The following is a 17,479-nucleotide window of genomic DNA, read 5'->3' on the forward strand; positions in this document are numbered from 1 at the left end:
TATCGATCCTCCAAGACATCATGTAGCTCCTATCTACGAAAATAAACTCGCTTATCTGCTCTCCAAAATATTGAATGAAATCACAAATAACTTCCGCCATAAATATTGAACATTCGCTAAATGATCGTTATAGGTTAATGGAAATTATCTACGACTGAAAACAAAAAAGACGAAAAAAACTAAAAACGAAATACACCTTCAAAGAGACAAATAATAGAACGACTACACAGTAAATAAGAACTAATTTCTTCTCGGACAGCATGATGTGACATGGAAGATTCGGTTAAGAAACGTTACCGATCATATAATTCGATGTCACCGACGTGTAAGATCTCAGATTCCTTTCTCGTGTATGTACACTCGTGATCAAACTCGGCTTTCGCTAGGGAAAAAAGCGACGTAAGGATAGGGCCTTCTACCATTCGGTTTCGGAAGTTTCTGAAATTTATAGCAAATTAACATGCATTTTAACATTCATTTCAGTACTTGAAATAAATTTACTAAGTAGTAAGAAATTCTACGCCACTTTTTCCCCTAGTGGAAGCCGAATTTGCTCGCGAGTGTACACACCTGCGGCAAAGATCGACGAGTCTGTCTCACAATGTTCCTACCCTACTCTAAAATAAAACCTTCTGAATACATATAATAGTCCCTTGCGGAACTAGTTTCTTCCCCTGCGTTTTGTTCGCCTATTCCGCGATCGAGTGCGGCACGCGGTGTCGCCTCCCGTCGCGTGCCCGTTTAATCGACTAGTCACGTTTTTCTGGATGCACCTTTATCATTTTTTTATTTTTTTTTTATTCTCTGAACTGCGTCCAGTGCACGCCATTTTCCATTGAATTCCCCATTCATCGTGCCCGTTCCGTGTACACACGCGGCTCCAATTAGTGCCTGGATTCGCTGTCTCTGTTCACACAAAACGACACGCCTAAGACCCCGAAGAGTCTTCTAGTCGATCGTCACCGTTCTCCGATCTATCCGGTGTTCGATCGTCGTAAGTAGCGCGGCCCCCGTGTCACGGCCGTTCCTGCGACTCGGGCAAATCGATGGCGGCAATGTGACCAGCCAATTATAGGGGGAAGTTCAACGATACGCCTTGGCCCTCTCCGCCCAGGCGAACAGATCTACGCTCGGGATGGCCTCGAAGTCTGTGCAAGATCTCAACTCATTCCTACGAGATACGATCATTGATTTATTTATGAGAAGTTTTTAACACCACCTTGGACACAACGTTAGCCCTTTCGTTACTATGACAGTTCACAGTCGCTTGCCAGGAGGCAAGCTCTACAAAGTGGGCCAGAAAAAAAATTTACCAGTTCAGACGCTTGTTAGCTCGAACGATTGAAAATGTACAAGCTTATAATTTTATGTAAATTGAAAGGTGTAAATCAAGCGATTTTGATCGATTTTAGCCTCATCATTCATTAATAGTTTCTCAGTATCGTCATTGAAGTATGAGTTTTTAGGGTTTCTTTTTATATTTTTGACAATGTTCTATGGTTGATTGTATGCGACTTGAGTTTCTTGAAAAATAAATTTGTTTTTGACCACCAAGCTGCTAAATTTTTTTGGTAACGCTTTAAAACACACATTCGGTCCAGTTCGTAATAAATATGACCGTAACAAAAGGGCTAAGTGGTAACTTGTGACTATTTTCTCGAATGTGGATGATTTTTTTGTTGTTATATTTTAAACTTCAGAAGGCAATAGAAGATGCGAGTAACGACGAAGGGAAAAACAGCAATGCGTGGAGGAGGTAAAGGCAAGTGATAGGCGAAGAGAAGGTTGATACTTAAGTGAAATTATTAGAGTGAAAGCCTAAAAATAACTGGGATTGATGAAGGAATAAGTATTTAATAAAGTGAATTAAGTGGAAGGTCACAAAATAGTAACTTACCCTGCTTGTGGTTTAAGGAAAACATTTGGCTGCATGTGTGTAATGTCGTTGCCATTGTCACAGAATAGTCTTGCCAATGTCACATTCCGGATTTCGGCCAATTGTTCTGCAACAGATATTAAAGAAATTAGAAAAATTAATTTTCCTCTTATACGAAACGGAACCAAAATGATGTAGTAAACATATATTTTTATATTGACAAATAAACATATAAATGGAATATGGACTGAAGAAAAATATTAATAATGAAGCGAGTGACGGGCAAAGAGAAACTTCTGTTTTTTCACAATACATATAAATCATTTCATTGTTCTATGTAACTATGGTACACAGATGTATTCCTATTATTATTGCTACTAATTAGAAAAAATTTATACAAATAAATAATATAAGAAATTGAAGTTAAATCTTGTAGGGATTGTAAAAGATACGATTTCTTACCAGGAGTGAATGGGTACGGTTGATAAGCAGAATCATAAAAGTATCTATCAGTGCGGCGAGTTCTTGCAAACTGTTCAGAGATCAAGCAGCTGAACGTAGGACCCAATAAACTATCCTCTACTGGTCTTTCAAGCATGCCACCAATAATAAGATCAACGTCGTCAGGATGAGCGTAAATTGTGCGTAATTTCTTCAGCATCTATTCACAGAAAATACAATATAAATAATGATATTCGTAATTATATTATTTTTATTAAGATATCCTATCTACCAAAAACTATTAAAATTCTATTGACCAATTGTCGAAAACAAAACTAATAATGTGAACATTAAAAAAAATCTGGAGCATTGTAGTACAGAGTATATTTATAAATTATTTAAAATCTTGTATCGTTAACATATTCACCTCCAATGGAATGTGATCTAAAAAGTCGTCGAAATTCTGCGCAGCTGGAAGGCCACAGTATTTACGGTACTCATTGTAGCCAGGTAAACCGTGGTCACGACCACGCTGAATATCCAAACTAATTATGTCCAAACCTAGGCTGTCTCGACTTGTTGCATATAATTTGCTTGTTATCTGTCAAATATAGATAATTGTCGTTTTACATTAACAAATCTAATAATGTGATTTACCATAGAATATATATATACATATATATGTATATACATATATTAACGTATCCTCAAAAGCAAACGCGTAGTACACTTACCTCTGAAATTATGTTCATGTCCATTTTCTGGCTTGTCTGAGTAGCCATACCCCGAAGTAATCCGTCGAAAATTTCGTCCGACTCGATGACAGTCGGATTGAAGAAATACTCCACTAATGAGAGCGTGTTGTTTATTTGACGTGAGTTGCCTGTCAAGCTAACAGAAGGAAAATAGAAATGTCAGAGGGGAAATAAAATTTTTGTATGAAAATAGGTATAACAAATATTGTATTCATTAAATTAAAATAAATTTTGGTAATATGATTGCGTTTTATTGAAATATATAATATTGTTATGATCGTTGTTTTATTGAAATAAAATAAATATCGTAGTTTACCTTAACTTTCCTTGCATCAAGGAAGTCAAGAAACGCAGAGCTGCTGTTGCGACCTCGTTACTGACTGCTGGATCATCCGCAGCATCGTAGTTACGACTGTAACTATCTCCAACGGTGAGGCCGACAGCTCGAGTGTATCTTTTGCCCAGTAATATGGGCATCCACTCTTTGTAAGTGATATGCTGAATTTCAGCAATTACTATACGCCTAGCTTCCTGGTACAGTGTCTCGTCCGACCAGTTGGGATTCAATTCACCAAGTTTGTCAGCGATTCTGTTGTGCTCCCGGTGCCAAACGGTATGTATTGCAGCCAGTTGCGGGTTGGCATTTACGCGATGATCGCCTGTAAAAATAGAATTATTCATGGAACAATTACAGAAGTAATTGAAGTTTTAATGGATAAAGAAATGTATAACCACAATTAAGCGGGTGTCTGTAAAATGTAAATTAAGGCGTTAAAAATAGGTTAATACTGTTCTTAGTTATAATCCATAATACACGATTGATATCTCGTATAATTTTCTAGAAGTTCAACTACAGTTTAAAAAAAATTCCAGTTGAAAATATTAAATTATTATCAATTTGAAACATAAATTTGAATATAATCGATAATATATCTATTTCAGAATTTGCAAAAAGAGATCATTTTTAAAAACTATTAAAAAATATTAATTATTACCAGAATTGTAACAGCTTCTTGTGCATTCAGACCAAATTTCAAAGCTCCCAACAGATAAGTACTCGTGACTGTTCTTCTTATGAACTCGTAAACGACCTCCTTCAAATGTACGGAGCTCGCGAGATTTCTTCAAAGTAGAACTGTAGATCATCGAACCGTCCAAAAAGTGGCTAGCCTGGTTCATCTGTGAATTGAATACAACAGTCGGATGGTGAGATATTAATTTTATAATTATATGTCTTTATCATCTGCTAAAATTGCTAAGTATGACCATAGTTTCATTGATAGTAACTAAAATACAGACCACACCTTAGTCGAACGAATAATTATAAATAAATTTATAACATACTGTTTCTGATACAAAAGTCTGCAAATTTGAAATTGAACTTGAATTCTTCTTAAATTATAAGTCTTTCAAGACAAAAAATAATAAATACTTTGTCTATACTTTTTTTAACAAACTTATCCACCATTTCTGTCACTATTCCTTCGCATCTAAATTTTTCTAATTTTTTGTTCTACTTATGAATGACACATGACAATTTTATATGCTTGAAAAAATGAAAATAATTATTTTTAAATACCCAATTTAGTATAGACATTACTGCATACCAAAGTAATCAAACTTTAGAGAATTAAACACAAATCACAAGCTCAGAAGTCGGTCACAATGGTAAATAATAGCGAATATTGCAAGAAAGTTGATTAACCTGTTCCACGGGTCCAAATGTACACTCTGGTCTGAGGACAGGTAACGATCGCACGTAGTTCATGCATCGGACATAGTGCTTGCCATAAACGGGATCCTGGTCAGGTACCGTAATTACAGCACAGTCAGGGTGAATGTGTCGAGGAGACAAAGTGTTTCCGTCTGATCGACAGCACGAAATTGGCTTTCCCGTTGACACTATAAAAAATGATGAAACAACGAATTGATTATTATTTATCATTCTCTCATGTACTCTAGATTAAGGTGACTTAAGGTCGTGTCAGATTCGGTTGGCACACATTTGAAAATTTCAGGCAGTCTGGAATTATATTTTTCTAGACTGTCTCAAACTTCGTATAATAGACTCTATGCAGGACCAAAGGCCCAAACACTTACTCATTTTCCTTACTGGTGTATGAGAGATATCGTTCGCAATGAACTGGCCCCATTGCATTACCGACAACGTTCTCCTGGTATCCGGGAAATCATTAGCAGACGACAGAGCCACGCTTACACTCCTAGCACCTGGTAGCGGCTTTTTCGTTTGTCCCATATGCCTCAGCTCTTGAATTCCTGGTCGCGAAAGGATGCATTAGAAACTGACACTCTAACACGGTTCTACATCGTCAAATCGGAGTAAATCTGTGCTATGCTCTACGCCAAAAAAACAAGAATTGAAGTTGACAATGAAAGTGACTCACAAAAGTATCCTCACATCATTCACAAAACAATATATTACTTATTTAATTGATGTTCAAGTTAGGAATACTAATTACAATTTGTATTGGTGTGATCCTTGATTAACAATACAACCACAATGACGTCACGCATAATACCTCAGTTGAATGCAACCCAATCAAAAATATATTAAAATTCTATATGATATCAAAGTATATGTATAAAAAGTACATAAAAGTATATTGTATTAATTATCATATTAATATTTACACCAATATCAATTACAATTGTCACTTCTCACTAACATTACCTGAATATGCAAAATACGTTCTACGTAAGGATCGAGCGGCACTTCTGTGAATAACTGTATTTAAATAAGACTCGTCAGATGAATTTCGTTATCGTTCTTGCAATCCTGATCGCTGTATTCTTCAATGTTAAATAATGTACAAACAGAGATGGGAAAAGTTAGACTCCGATTACTCCGATTTCCACGAGATCTGGGTTGTGTGCGTGTAAACATGTCCGTGCAGCGCGAGAGCGAGCAATTTTTGCGTCTCTGACCGCGAAAATGGCTTGGAATCGTGGTTGTATCCCTGTCCAAATCTCGAGCCTAAACTCCGCCTAAACCTGCTTCGATTCGCAACGGCGCATCAGAGACCAATCAGTGAATTTGATCGATCCTGACGGCATTTCCCAACGATCCGTAAATGGCTGATTGATCCCTGGATCGGTCGGCAAACGGTGGCTCTCGCGCTGCATCGCAAACGTACGAAAAATACTTTGTTCTACTTCGACATGACGTTCTGATGCGTTATCGACGAAACGTACGCGGTTCGAGAACGCGTGTACGTACATATTTACTTTCGAAACGGTTCTCAAATCGGACTCGCGAAGCGAACACATTCGCAGCATATTTTTGATCATTGCTGAAACGATCACGTCGAGAACGCTCGCAGAAGGAATCGAGTGACTTATCTAGATGGCTGATGAAGGTGCCCAAGCGAGAGAATCAAACTTGGAGATGACTGTCATAGTTTATATTACTCTACTTTCAATTTCGGTATTGTGTCAGATACAAAATGTTAACCCTTTAACTGGGGAGGTTGTAAAATAAACGTACACAATGCATGGAATTTTTATTTTTTTTCGTTGTCTTTCATATTTCGTGCAAACGTATTACCTGGTATTTCGAAAACATACCGGATGTGTACCGATGGATTAACCACGAAATGGAAACTGAAATCTTCTTATTTTTCACTGCGTTTTCACGGAAGTCTTACCGAAAGATTAATGAGACTTGTCTGATAATAACGAGTACACATGACATTCTTCGAATAATTTTCCATGATACGTAATAGGTATACGGTTATTTTATGGTAATTAGAATTACGTACACTATAAAAAAAAAAGTACTAGTCATCGAGAGAACCCCAACGATCTACTGATAATATCTTCATGAAATAAAGGTGTCTCATAATATGTGAGACTTGTGGAAACTCCGAATTCGTGCGACAACAAGAATTCGCATTTCATCGTCAAAGATTTCGATGATTTCGGACGACTCCGAATTTCAATTCGTCTGGCTAGGACACCTTTAACGAGACCCGTATACCGCAATCAACAGAAAAATAGTTCAACTAGTGTTACAATAATAAATATGATACATTATTAGGTATATCCGAATTAGTTTTACATACACATTCTACTGCTGGATAGAGAATCTCCCGACCGGGGCACCCTATTGTAGGCAGTATTATTCACTGCTACACTCAGGCATATTATGCTCTATGTGCCTTTATCGCACAATAACTGTAATGCAAATCACAGAATATATTTCGTTAGGCCAATCGACGAGCGATTTTTTCGTTTCATCCATCAGCGCCCAGGGATCAGAGTGTGTTCGTTTTTTCTACGTATACATACAGGGTGTAACAAAAATGTTAGAGAATCCGGAAATAGGAGACTCGTGAAGTGATTTTGAAACAAGTTTTTCCTTAGCAAAAATGTTGTTCAAGGCTTTAGTAACGAGACATTAACGAAAAACGCCGACCAATCAGAGCTCGGCCGACAGACTCGCGCTGTGATTGATCGGGGTTTTTCGTTAATATCTCGTTAATAAAGCCTCGGATAAAATTTTTGATAAGGAAAAACTTGTTTCAAATCATCTCACGAGTCTCCCATTTTCGGGTCCTCCAATATTTTTGTTACAACCTGTATACAGTTCACGCTTTGCGTCGACTATGTATCGTGTGCTACGTGTGTCTATGGATGACTATGCGTGTGCGTGTATGTGTATGTACGTGTGAGAACAAATGATTGCAAAGGTGTCGAGATGGTGAGCGGATTAGACGGGTTAGTGGGTCGAGGTTGGTGGCTCGTGTAGAATCGCACGCTGAAACGCGACGATTTCGAGTTTATGGATCGGGGAAAACATGACTGAACCACTGAAAATCTGGTAAAAAAAACGGCCGACAACTGGGAAAAAATGAAAGTCTGAATGGTCCAGAGAGAGAAAACGAAATTAACGTGTCGAATCGTCCGACTTTGTATTATGCAGAGAACTTGTTTCGACAGAAGAAGGAGTGAACGATTCTGTAATATGTACTTGAAAAACATGCGAAATTTGGTTCCTGACCGGTCGAGAATTATGTAAATGAAGTTGAGTGAAATGTACGAGGTGTCCTGGTTTCTTTTAACTGCACTTTACAGTCTGCTGGTGTAGATTCACACCTGGTGAATAGACTGCGTTTATACGTTCGAAATAACAATTAGGCGTATCAATTTATATGTACGTATTCCACAGCTATGTGTCTCTGTAAAAGTTTTACTGACGACAATTGCTCTCAAGAATTTTCGAATGGACAGATTTGACAGCAACTCTTCAACACCTTGTACTTCAATAGCTAAAGCTTCTACTCTCACGACTAAAACCAATTTACTCAGGGATCAATTCTTAAGTGGGACTAACCACAAGAGCGCCTCTCGATATCTACTCTCACGTGTATACCGTAGCATAAGCTTTACTCTAATCCTCCAATCTAGCACTCTAGTTGCAACAAATTGATACGCCAGTTTGAACTCATCCAGGATACCTTGCACGTGTGTCAGAGTCAGGGACGAATAAATCACAATCTCATCGACAACTTAAATCATCATGGAAAATATGTCTACAGCACCGAATAAAAATTAGATATTGTATCACGACACGTGTCGCCCATCTGGGGATATCTCATTTCTGCAGGAGAAGGTCGCATCAGAGATAAAGTATTTGCACAAGGTGCAATCAGAAGATATCGTCGGGAATAGCTAGCCATACAGCAGCATTCTTTCCACGAGGAAAGTAAAATCCATTCGGAAACAAAGGTAATTACTGGAATATCATTTCACTAATCATTACTTGTAATATCGTCCACGAATGCGAAATAAAAGAATGCTTCATTAGTGACAACCGAAATGTTCCTTGTCGCCTTAAGATTTGCTTCAGTTTTTCTTTTAGAAATGAATATCTGAAATACAAGGCGATCGATAAAAGTAGTTTCTAAAGTGTTACTGGACCCATGCGTGAATAACGTGTCTTTATGTAATTCGTTTAACAAAGTTCAGTATCACTGTATGGACTTCGATTAAGAAGTCACCGTTCAGTCTACTTGTATCTTGTTTTTTGTCTTTTAAATAATAATTTGTTAGTGATGCCCAGAACATCAATAGATTTAATTTTACCAGAGCACCAATTGTTCGACGTCTGACGAATCGTCCTAGAAATGAATAATCCGACTACGACTGCTTGGCCAAATTTTTGATAACCAACCGAACGTTATTGTTCGTTACTGTTATGGAAAATATTGTGCCACTTACAGTCAACTGAAGGTACTGAAAAGCTAGAACCAAAATTGTCTGCTGTGATGGTGTAATAAAAATTCCGACGAGTCGTCTGTAATCAAGGATTGTCTTTCCGCGCGAAAAGGAAGCTGATGTATGGCTAGCTAATGTCCTGTGTGGACGTCGGCCGTTGGATGATCGGGCGAGAACCATGACTCGAATGAGCCCGAAAATTCCGACAAACGAGAGACAGACATAGAACAAGTGCCAGAGAAGAGAAGAATCAGGACGGATTCCCGGGAAGAGGAAAGGGAAGCGCCAGGCGTTCAGAGGCTGCAAATAATTGTACGATTATTATTCCACACAAATAACGATAGCACAGTTGCACGGTTAGGCTGGTGTATCCGCGGGCTTCTCTATTCTTTCACTCGTTCGAACGCCCGGACAGAAAGTAGCCAATCGTGAATCTGGAGGTACGTCATCGCGGATAAACCGATCGCGTCAGGTGATCGACGATATAACCATCGTTCCAGGTGATCGATGATATAGTTCTTCAGCGTGCCCGGGGGGGGGGGGGTAGGAAGACGGTCTAACGATCGAGGATCGGTTGAACGCGTTGATCACAAGCTCGCGGAAAACGGGGCCGTGGGTTTTCATGTTTGGTTGGCAATCACACGGCAGGGTGGATTCTTACCATCAAAATACTGGGGGAAGAGAATTCTGGTGTACGCGGTCATCGCACTACCCCAGGTTGGGTTATCGACGTTATTGCAACTGCCGTCGATGCTACGATACTTCGCCCTGGCGTTGCAGATCGTGACCTGGGATGTCGAGCAAGCAGATCCCAACGGTGTGCCCTGGAGCGACAGCGTTGATATGAAACGCGCACAATCGTCCTTCTGGAGACCGAATCTGTAAGAGATATAATGGTTACTTCGAATTTTGCTGAAGATGCTGTGGGACATATGCGAATTATGGGCTAGGATACTCTGATTTTTGGACGAAGCTGGATTCAAAATATAGATTGAAGAGAAAATTATGTGGTAGAATATTATTGATATATCGGTATTTGATAATATCAGTCGATGTGATAGCTTAGGTTTCAGTGTCGTAGAGAACTATGTGCATAGTTCGATTATGAATCTTGCAACTTTCATATTTTCTCCTGTGTAACATTTCGATTGAAGGTTGAATTACTTCTTTTTAGAGTAATTGATACTCCAACACACACGTGTAACATTCTCTATTTAACTGAAAATCGTTTCTTTCGTTTAATTTTAACTATGGTTGTGATTATTTTCTTAACAACATTGTAAGTACTGTACAGTAACACTGTCCAATAAAGATGAACTCTTTTCCTAAAAAAAATATTATATTTATTACCCAGAAATTATATTTTAAACCCAGTTCAATCCAGAAAACATTTTCCCGGTGGTAGATTTGCTAATCGAGAAGTAAAAGACACAATTTCTTTGAAAATTTACGGTATAACAATTATTAAGAAGTAGATGAGCAAGGATCTCGTATATTATACATAATTTGTTTTAATCTCTGCTTCCTAAAGTCACATGCTTGTTAAATAAGTGACTGAAAACGAATAATTTTGAGCAGTTCCCACTAAATCAGAATAGAATAACAAATAATGTTTACTTTTACTCGCTTATATACGATGTAAGCGACTTGGAATATGTACCTCAAAAACATGGTAACTCAGATTCTTAAAGCGTATATTTAACAAATTATTGAAATTATTCAAAGCCCCAAAATTTCGATTATCATCTCCCGTAGTTTCATGTTAAAACATAGCACAAAAATAGTGATTTGCAGTCACAGAATTCTCCTTGAATAATCAATTTTACTATAATATTTTGTTTAGTACGTTACTTTAGTATTTAATACAGGCCTGTCCAACATGTCACCCGCGGACCAAATCGATCCACATTTTTGCAAACAACTGCAAAATACACGTTTCTCTAATTGTTCCGAGCAATGTACAAGTTCGTCGAATGGTGCCAATTGTATCATGCTGAACGCACACATTGGGTTCGTCGTTCGCAAAGAGTTAAGAGGGCTAACAAGAATTGACTTGGTACCTTCTGGGCCTGAGAGGCCTGCATTACCTGCGACAGCTCTGGTGGAGGAGATAGGACGAGGCTTTCATCGCCACAATGGCACCAAGGCCTCTCTCAAAAGCATCCTCGGAAGGATAAGAATCAAGGAATTGCTTTCCAGCCGGTGTGTGAGCCTGCAATTCAATGCCAGCGTTCACGATATTCCTTTCGAGGGTGCTCATACGATCGACCAAGCTTTGCGCGAAACTGATTGAGTTGTTCAAGATCGTCTCGTCAATGTGAGGGAAACGCCGATTTTGGAAATGACCCGTGTCTACGACGACCTCATAGGGATAGTTCGACATCGGCAAACCTGAAAGGATACCTTTGAAAACGTCGGTACAATTGTACTCCGATGGTGTGAACAGGTCGAGAAGGGTTTTGTGACGGAGAAAAAGAGAACAGTGTGCATCTGTTCTTGTGTTCTTTATCTCGGACACTTTTTTCTGGGAATGAAATCGATCCGTATATTGATGCTCAAGGTATTCTATTCATGCTTTGACAATGTTTTCACCTGGAAAACACCCTTTAATTACCACTATAGTTGATATGCTCATTTAATTTAACGAATTTCTTATTAGGAAAAGTAAACTTAAGCACTCCAGTTATTATAATGGTATCCACACATCAATCGCATAACATTTATTATTATACATCTAGCACATAAAATTAATAATTTATCTCTGAACATATTCTTTTTAGTCTTAATCTTTAGCCGTCATGATATAAAAAATCATTTAAAAAGATTATTCATTAGTTTTCTATTCAAAATAAATCAAGATATAATTGACGTTCAGCCAGAGCCAAACATGGTTCAAAATCCTAACATTTGTCTTCTTTGGTGAGTTTTTTTTAATAAAAAAGGAAAACATGAATGGATGGCAATGACCCACTTACCTGTGTAACTGGCAAGGTAGTTCTGTAAGGACAACGGCAACTTGTAGGCTCCGATCGAGTGCGAATTCCCAAGAAACCCCATGGTCTGCAGGGAGATCCAGAGAACCGCTAGAGTAGCCACGGAACCCGCCATTAGACCGCCGGCTGCGCAAAAACAAATGGATCATTCCCTCATTGCTCTCAGTCGTATATAGATGTTTCGTTACACACGATGATTCAACGCGTTAATTTTGCCGCGCCACACGACCGTGTTTATCAAATCGACCAGTGGCTGATTTTTACTCTTTTTCTCTTTTTATTGGGATAAAACTGCGTCGCAATACCCTCGTCGTCTGTTCGATTTTTATGCAAATATACTGTTTATAGTTTAATTTACTGGAACCGGAATCAAATAACAGTTTACTATACTTTACTTAGTATTCTGTCAGGTTCGAATCAAAACAAAAACCTCCTTAACCCTCAAAGACAGGGACGGTGTATTCCATACGCCATCGGTATAGAGAAGTCTTTCTAAATTCTTTTACTCGAAAAATGTTTTTTTTTTCATCCTAGTTATCTACCATTAAAAATAGAAAATTATTAAATTGGAAGATAAACGTAAAGTCTGCTGGTACCTTTTAAGATGACGGAAAAAAAGAATGGTGAATTCATGATCCACGTCCCTGAGGGTTAAACTTCATCAAACTCTCGAACACACTGAGTTCTACATAATTGTGTGTGCTATAAATGCATAACATTCGCAGTCTACTGATATCCCAACCCAAACGAACGACGCAACGAATTCGTTTTTGGCGGAAGTAAGATGTAATCTGACTTGCGGATGCAAACACGACCTACTCAGAGCCGGTGGACCAATGAGGCTGCATGAATTTCATGAATCACCATTGTTGTTATGTGCTTTTATCGCTTCGTTCTCCATATATTTATGTCGAGACCGTCCTCGAGATAATATTCTTTGCGTAGGTACGAAATTCGTCGTTATCACTAGTATCGTATCTAATCGTCAGAATTATTACCCAATTTGTAACATAAATAGACAACAAGCTTTCTTTTCGACATTTTTGAAAAATATAAATACACTATATACACGTGACTCTTATAAAACGTTCAAGGTTTTCAGAACTCTAAGTCATCCACTACTCATGCGGAACTAATAATCATAGAATAAGCAATAAAATTAAATAAAATTCAATACTCCAGTAATTTAGATATCCTGAAACTCGATATCAAAACCATCGAGATATTCGATTTTATTGAACCGTTATCGTCTTTTATTTTTACGATTTCATCGTCTGTCAGTTTCAAATAACTTCAGATATTTCTAAAAATAGAGTATCACAAGCACAAATACTCACATCCTCTCTCTCAGTACAAATCTTGAAAATATTTGATATTTAAACAATGCTTCCAGGCATTTAAAGTCGTGGAAAATTTTCAAGCGACACGCATGTTCACCACAACTTAACAATTTTTATACTGGCACTAATAAAGATATAAACAACGACATTTCCTCCTCTATTTATTACACTATGGATAAAGGTTCTTCAGACAACTCGCAATTAAAGAGACTGTTATCGTTGATGCACAAGCGGTATCAATAAACGTGCTTGTTTGAAGCTCCCTAGATAACTGCGTTTGTTTTCCTGCAATGCGTTCCGTTCCACGTGATTTCTCGACGAACGTCGTCGCATCTTTACTTACAGTTCTGCACACTGACCCCGCCCCCCTCGCCCCTAAAATCCAATTGCGTTTCTTAATCGAAATTTCCATGCTAATGACTGTAAATTTATGGTTTCTTTATGTATAGGTAAACCTGTTAGTCTCTAGTTGCGAGTCGCATATGTGACTGTCAGTTTCAACTTTAGCACGTGGTGTTGGCGAATAGACTGTACTAGGTTGATGTAAACAATTTAGTAGCATCTCAATGTTTTCCATTACAAATATCACGTTGCAGAAAATGAGCATTCAGGCATTACGTTACTTATCAACTGATCTCTATCAATGACTTTTCATTCAAAAATTAAAATTACAGAAGAATTAACACTTCGAGTGCATCGGGGGGTTAACAGACACCATTCCCAAATTTGACCTGAACCATATTTTTTTCAAACATTCTCACTTTAAATCCCATTTTTCTTACTTAAAAAATACTTCTATAACTTTTTCCATAAGTCCACAGTTTAGGAAATATTTTGAGGTTTAAATCACTGTGAGTTACTTGCAAGTGATTCATTCAGTTGAATCTTAATGAAGATTTGAGGAATTAATGTATGAACATCAATTATTTCTTCATCATTTTGCACTTTCTCTGTTTTTCCGGGATGCAGATTAGTTTGACTAATGTTTTTCACTCGGAAAATTGTTTTTCTCCAAGTACAAGGATTTTTCTATTAATACACGACCTTTAGTGTCTACACGCCGTAAATATTACGTAGTTTATCGATAAGATTAACTAAACTAATCGTCACGTTTCGTACATATTTCTCTTCCAACACAACTGACATGAGTCATTCCACGCGTAGTCTTTTCGTAAAGATCAGCACTTTTTGGTGTGCTTTTATATATTAGTGTGCACTTCGATTTATTTTTGTCAAAACAGAAAATACACTCGTTTGTGGTATTCAGTAGAACTCTTTAATATAAGTTCTAACACTACCAACATGATTATAATAAATGAAACATAGATTCTTACGTAATTATAAAAAGTGAAACATAAATTCTAACATTTTATTTTCGGAATAAATAATTGTACACCACTGGATAGAACGAAGCGAGTCTACACATAAGCGATTCGGTCTGAACCTTTAACCTTACTAGGACAACTACAAAAAGTCGTGTTAAGAGCGGCTGAATATAGTAACTAGGAAGTCGAAGCTCGAGTTAGCAATTGCCCAGTTCAAATTACACATTATAAAAAAAAAAAAGACACAAATCATGTGGATTATACAAGCACTGTGATAGCTTCGAACTTTAGACACGTGAGACCTTGATTGTGTAATTGTTTCGGGCAGAAATAGGCGACACTCTGGACGATATGACTATTAAAAGCAATCAGATGCAATTTCTTGCAACGACCAGAAACTGTCCTGAACATGTTCTCCACGTTCGTACTATTTAAGACATTGCTATTATTCGTCGTAAATTACTCTAGCATTTACGGAGTGTTGTGAATAAGGACATTCAGAGGAACCTAACTAGGCTGCGGATCTTATGAGTTTGTAGAGTGTTTTTAAAAGCGTTAAAAAACGCTGGAGTAATGAGTTTAATCGAAATTAATAAATTTATTATTATAGTTTTAATCTAACAAACCAATCGATGAAATAAATTTCGTTGAATTGGATCTTTGGAAGGTTCTATTTGTGAAAATTTATCGCCAATCATTAAACAAAAATTTGATGTTACAACGGAATCGTATTCGTATCTTCGCTTGCCATTAGAGGCTTAAAAATAGCAACCACAATAACAAACGTGAGCAAACAGCAACTTAAACGAACAAAACACAACGCTTTCTTATGTAATTCCATTGGAATAGTACAGCAACAAAGAATCGCAGACGAAACTTGAATAATTCATCGTGCTTTTTACACAGGATGCACGCACGTCACATAATCACAATTCCGCCATTTATATACATATTCCCGGCTCTTCGAAAACAAGTCATGATCCTAAGCCGTTAAGGTGACCAATTCCCATACATACGACGTTTTTCTGATAAACAAATGTTGGCACGTGCGTACCGATCACATGAACCATTCGTACAAAGTATCCAGTTTCGAATAATTAATTCTAGTAAAACATAGATGAAAATTCACATGATTACCATGTACATAAAAAATTTAAGAGTAATTTTTATTTTTCTGAGTACATAACTGTATGTATGTATGTACATAATGGAAAAATGGAGAAATAGATACACATCGCAACGGAATTAAAGATGAGCAGTGGCCTGATCAATTTGATGAAATTCGCAAACATTGCGATGGGTGTTCCGTAAACTGAACGCCCAGAAAATAAATATTGTCGTTATCTACTTATGTGATTGCTACATCATAAAGATAATGTAACTTAAAAATACACAGTAATAAGTTACTTATTTTATCTCTTCTTTCGTGAAACTACACAGAATATACTTTACATAATTTACAATTCTACCATCATTACTGTTTCATATGTTGTATTATTGTTAGAATATACTGTACTGCTACATGTATGATAATTTTTAAACAAGATTTTACAAAATGTTCATTCTTACACAACAACGTTAATTTATATCTATATTTCCCATGTCGACAGTGTCGAAAAGAGAAAAAAAATTCATGTTAGAATTAAATTGGTAGTAATGCTGATAAGGTACTTTGTACTGAAAGAGCTTTTACCCTGACCTAGATAACATTCAAGATATGAAGAACCAATATTACTCATCATTCATGGCGGTCCAGTAAATTTCCAACGAGATACGTATCTCACGATATCCATACTTGAAAAGTCTAATTTGTTGTCTAAGATTTATTTATTAACATTTATAGACATTTCTGACGTATTTTCATCCCCCTTCGGCATCCCTCTATTTTCAATATCCCTATAAAAATCCATCGCACAAGTCTCAAAATATCCAACCACCCAAAACGGAGTAATGTAAACAAACATTGAATTACTGTATGTACATCACAATGTATATCACAATTACCGGACACGTGATCCATAGGTTTTTCCAATCCATGCATCGTGTAAGCCCAGCGATTGTTGTCGACCGGCGCTACAAGAAACATTCTCCACTTAACAGATGCCGAAATAGCTGCGTTGCAGTGAAATGTTCGCCCGAATCTACCGGCTTGTCCAAGGCCAATCACAATCGAACTTGAAAAGAGCACAGGTATCCAGAGGTTGGTTATAGATCGGATAAAGTATCGATCGGAAAAGTTCAACAAAAATAGATTTTGTCTTATTCGTAAATTAACGACACGCACGGAGGCTCGTTGGAGCTATCACGAGATCACCTCTGGTAGGTAACACAAGGTAAAATTGTTACAGGTACTCCGAAGTCGCGAATACTGCCTCCTGAAGCGAACCGAGAGACCGAGTCAAGACAGCAGGTACGACTAAACGCGGCACACAGCACCGTGCCACGGACTGCTGAACTCTCTCTCACTCTTTCGTCCGTCTCTCTTCGACTATCGCTCTCTTTCACTTGCTCA

General features: G+C 37.6%; 1 protein-coding gene across 1 annotated transcript; it reads right to left on the reverse strand.

The window, feature by feature from the left end:
* Positions 1-780: 780 nt before the first annotated feature.
* LOC107190194 (peroxidase-like) lies at positions 781-17,053 on the reverse strand. The gene is made up of 13 exons (XM_015578957.1): positions 16,972-17,053; positions 12,285-12,428; positions 11,397-11,700; positions 9,971-10,188; positions 5,173-5,349; positions 4,778-4,974; positions 4,068-4,251; positions 3,389-3,731; positions 3,052-3,208; positions 2,745-2,918; positions 2,339-2,537; positions 1,898-2,003; positions 781-1,171 (listed from the first exon to the last, which is right to left on the reverse strand). The coding sequence occupies exons 1-13, from the start codon at positions 17,051-17,053 to the stop codon at positions 1,084-1,086; spliced, it is 2,373 nt and encodes a 790-aa protein (XP_015434443.1). The 3' UTR covers positions 781-1,083.
* Between the last annotated feature and the right edge of the window lie 426 nt (positions 17,054-17,479).

This window comes from Dufourea novaeangliae, unplaced genomic scaffold, assembly GCF_001272555.1.
Source record: "Dufourea novaeangliae isolate 0120121106 unplaced genomic scaffold, ASM127255v1 scaffold168, whole genome shotgun sequence".
Taxonomy (NCBI): Eukaryota; Metazoa; Arthropoda; class Insecta; order Hymenoptera; family Halictidae; genus Dufourea; species Dufourea novaeangliae.

Bases quoted from the DNA above. Each gene is read 5' to 3' on its own strand.
- LOC107190194 (XM_015578957.1), bottom strand. From the start codon at position 17,053: ATGTTTCTTGTAGCGCCGGTCGACAACAATCGCTGGGCTTACACGATG. The intron at 5,350-9,970 runs GTAAGAATCCAC...TTTCGCGACCAG, and splicing joins CTTCCCCCAGTATTTTGATG to GAATTCAAGAGCTGAGGCAT. The intron at 3,209-3,388 runs GTAAACTACGAT...TCCTTCTGTTAG, and splicing joins TTGATGCAAGGAAAGTTAAG to CTTGACAGGCAACTCACGTC.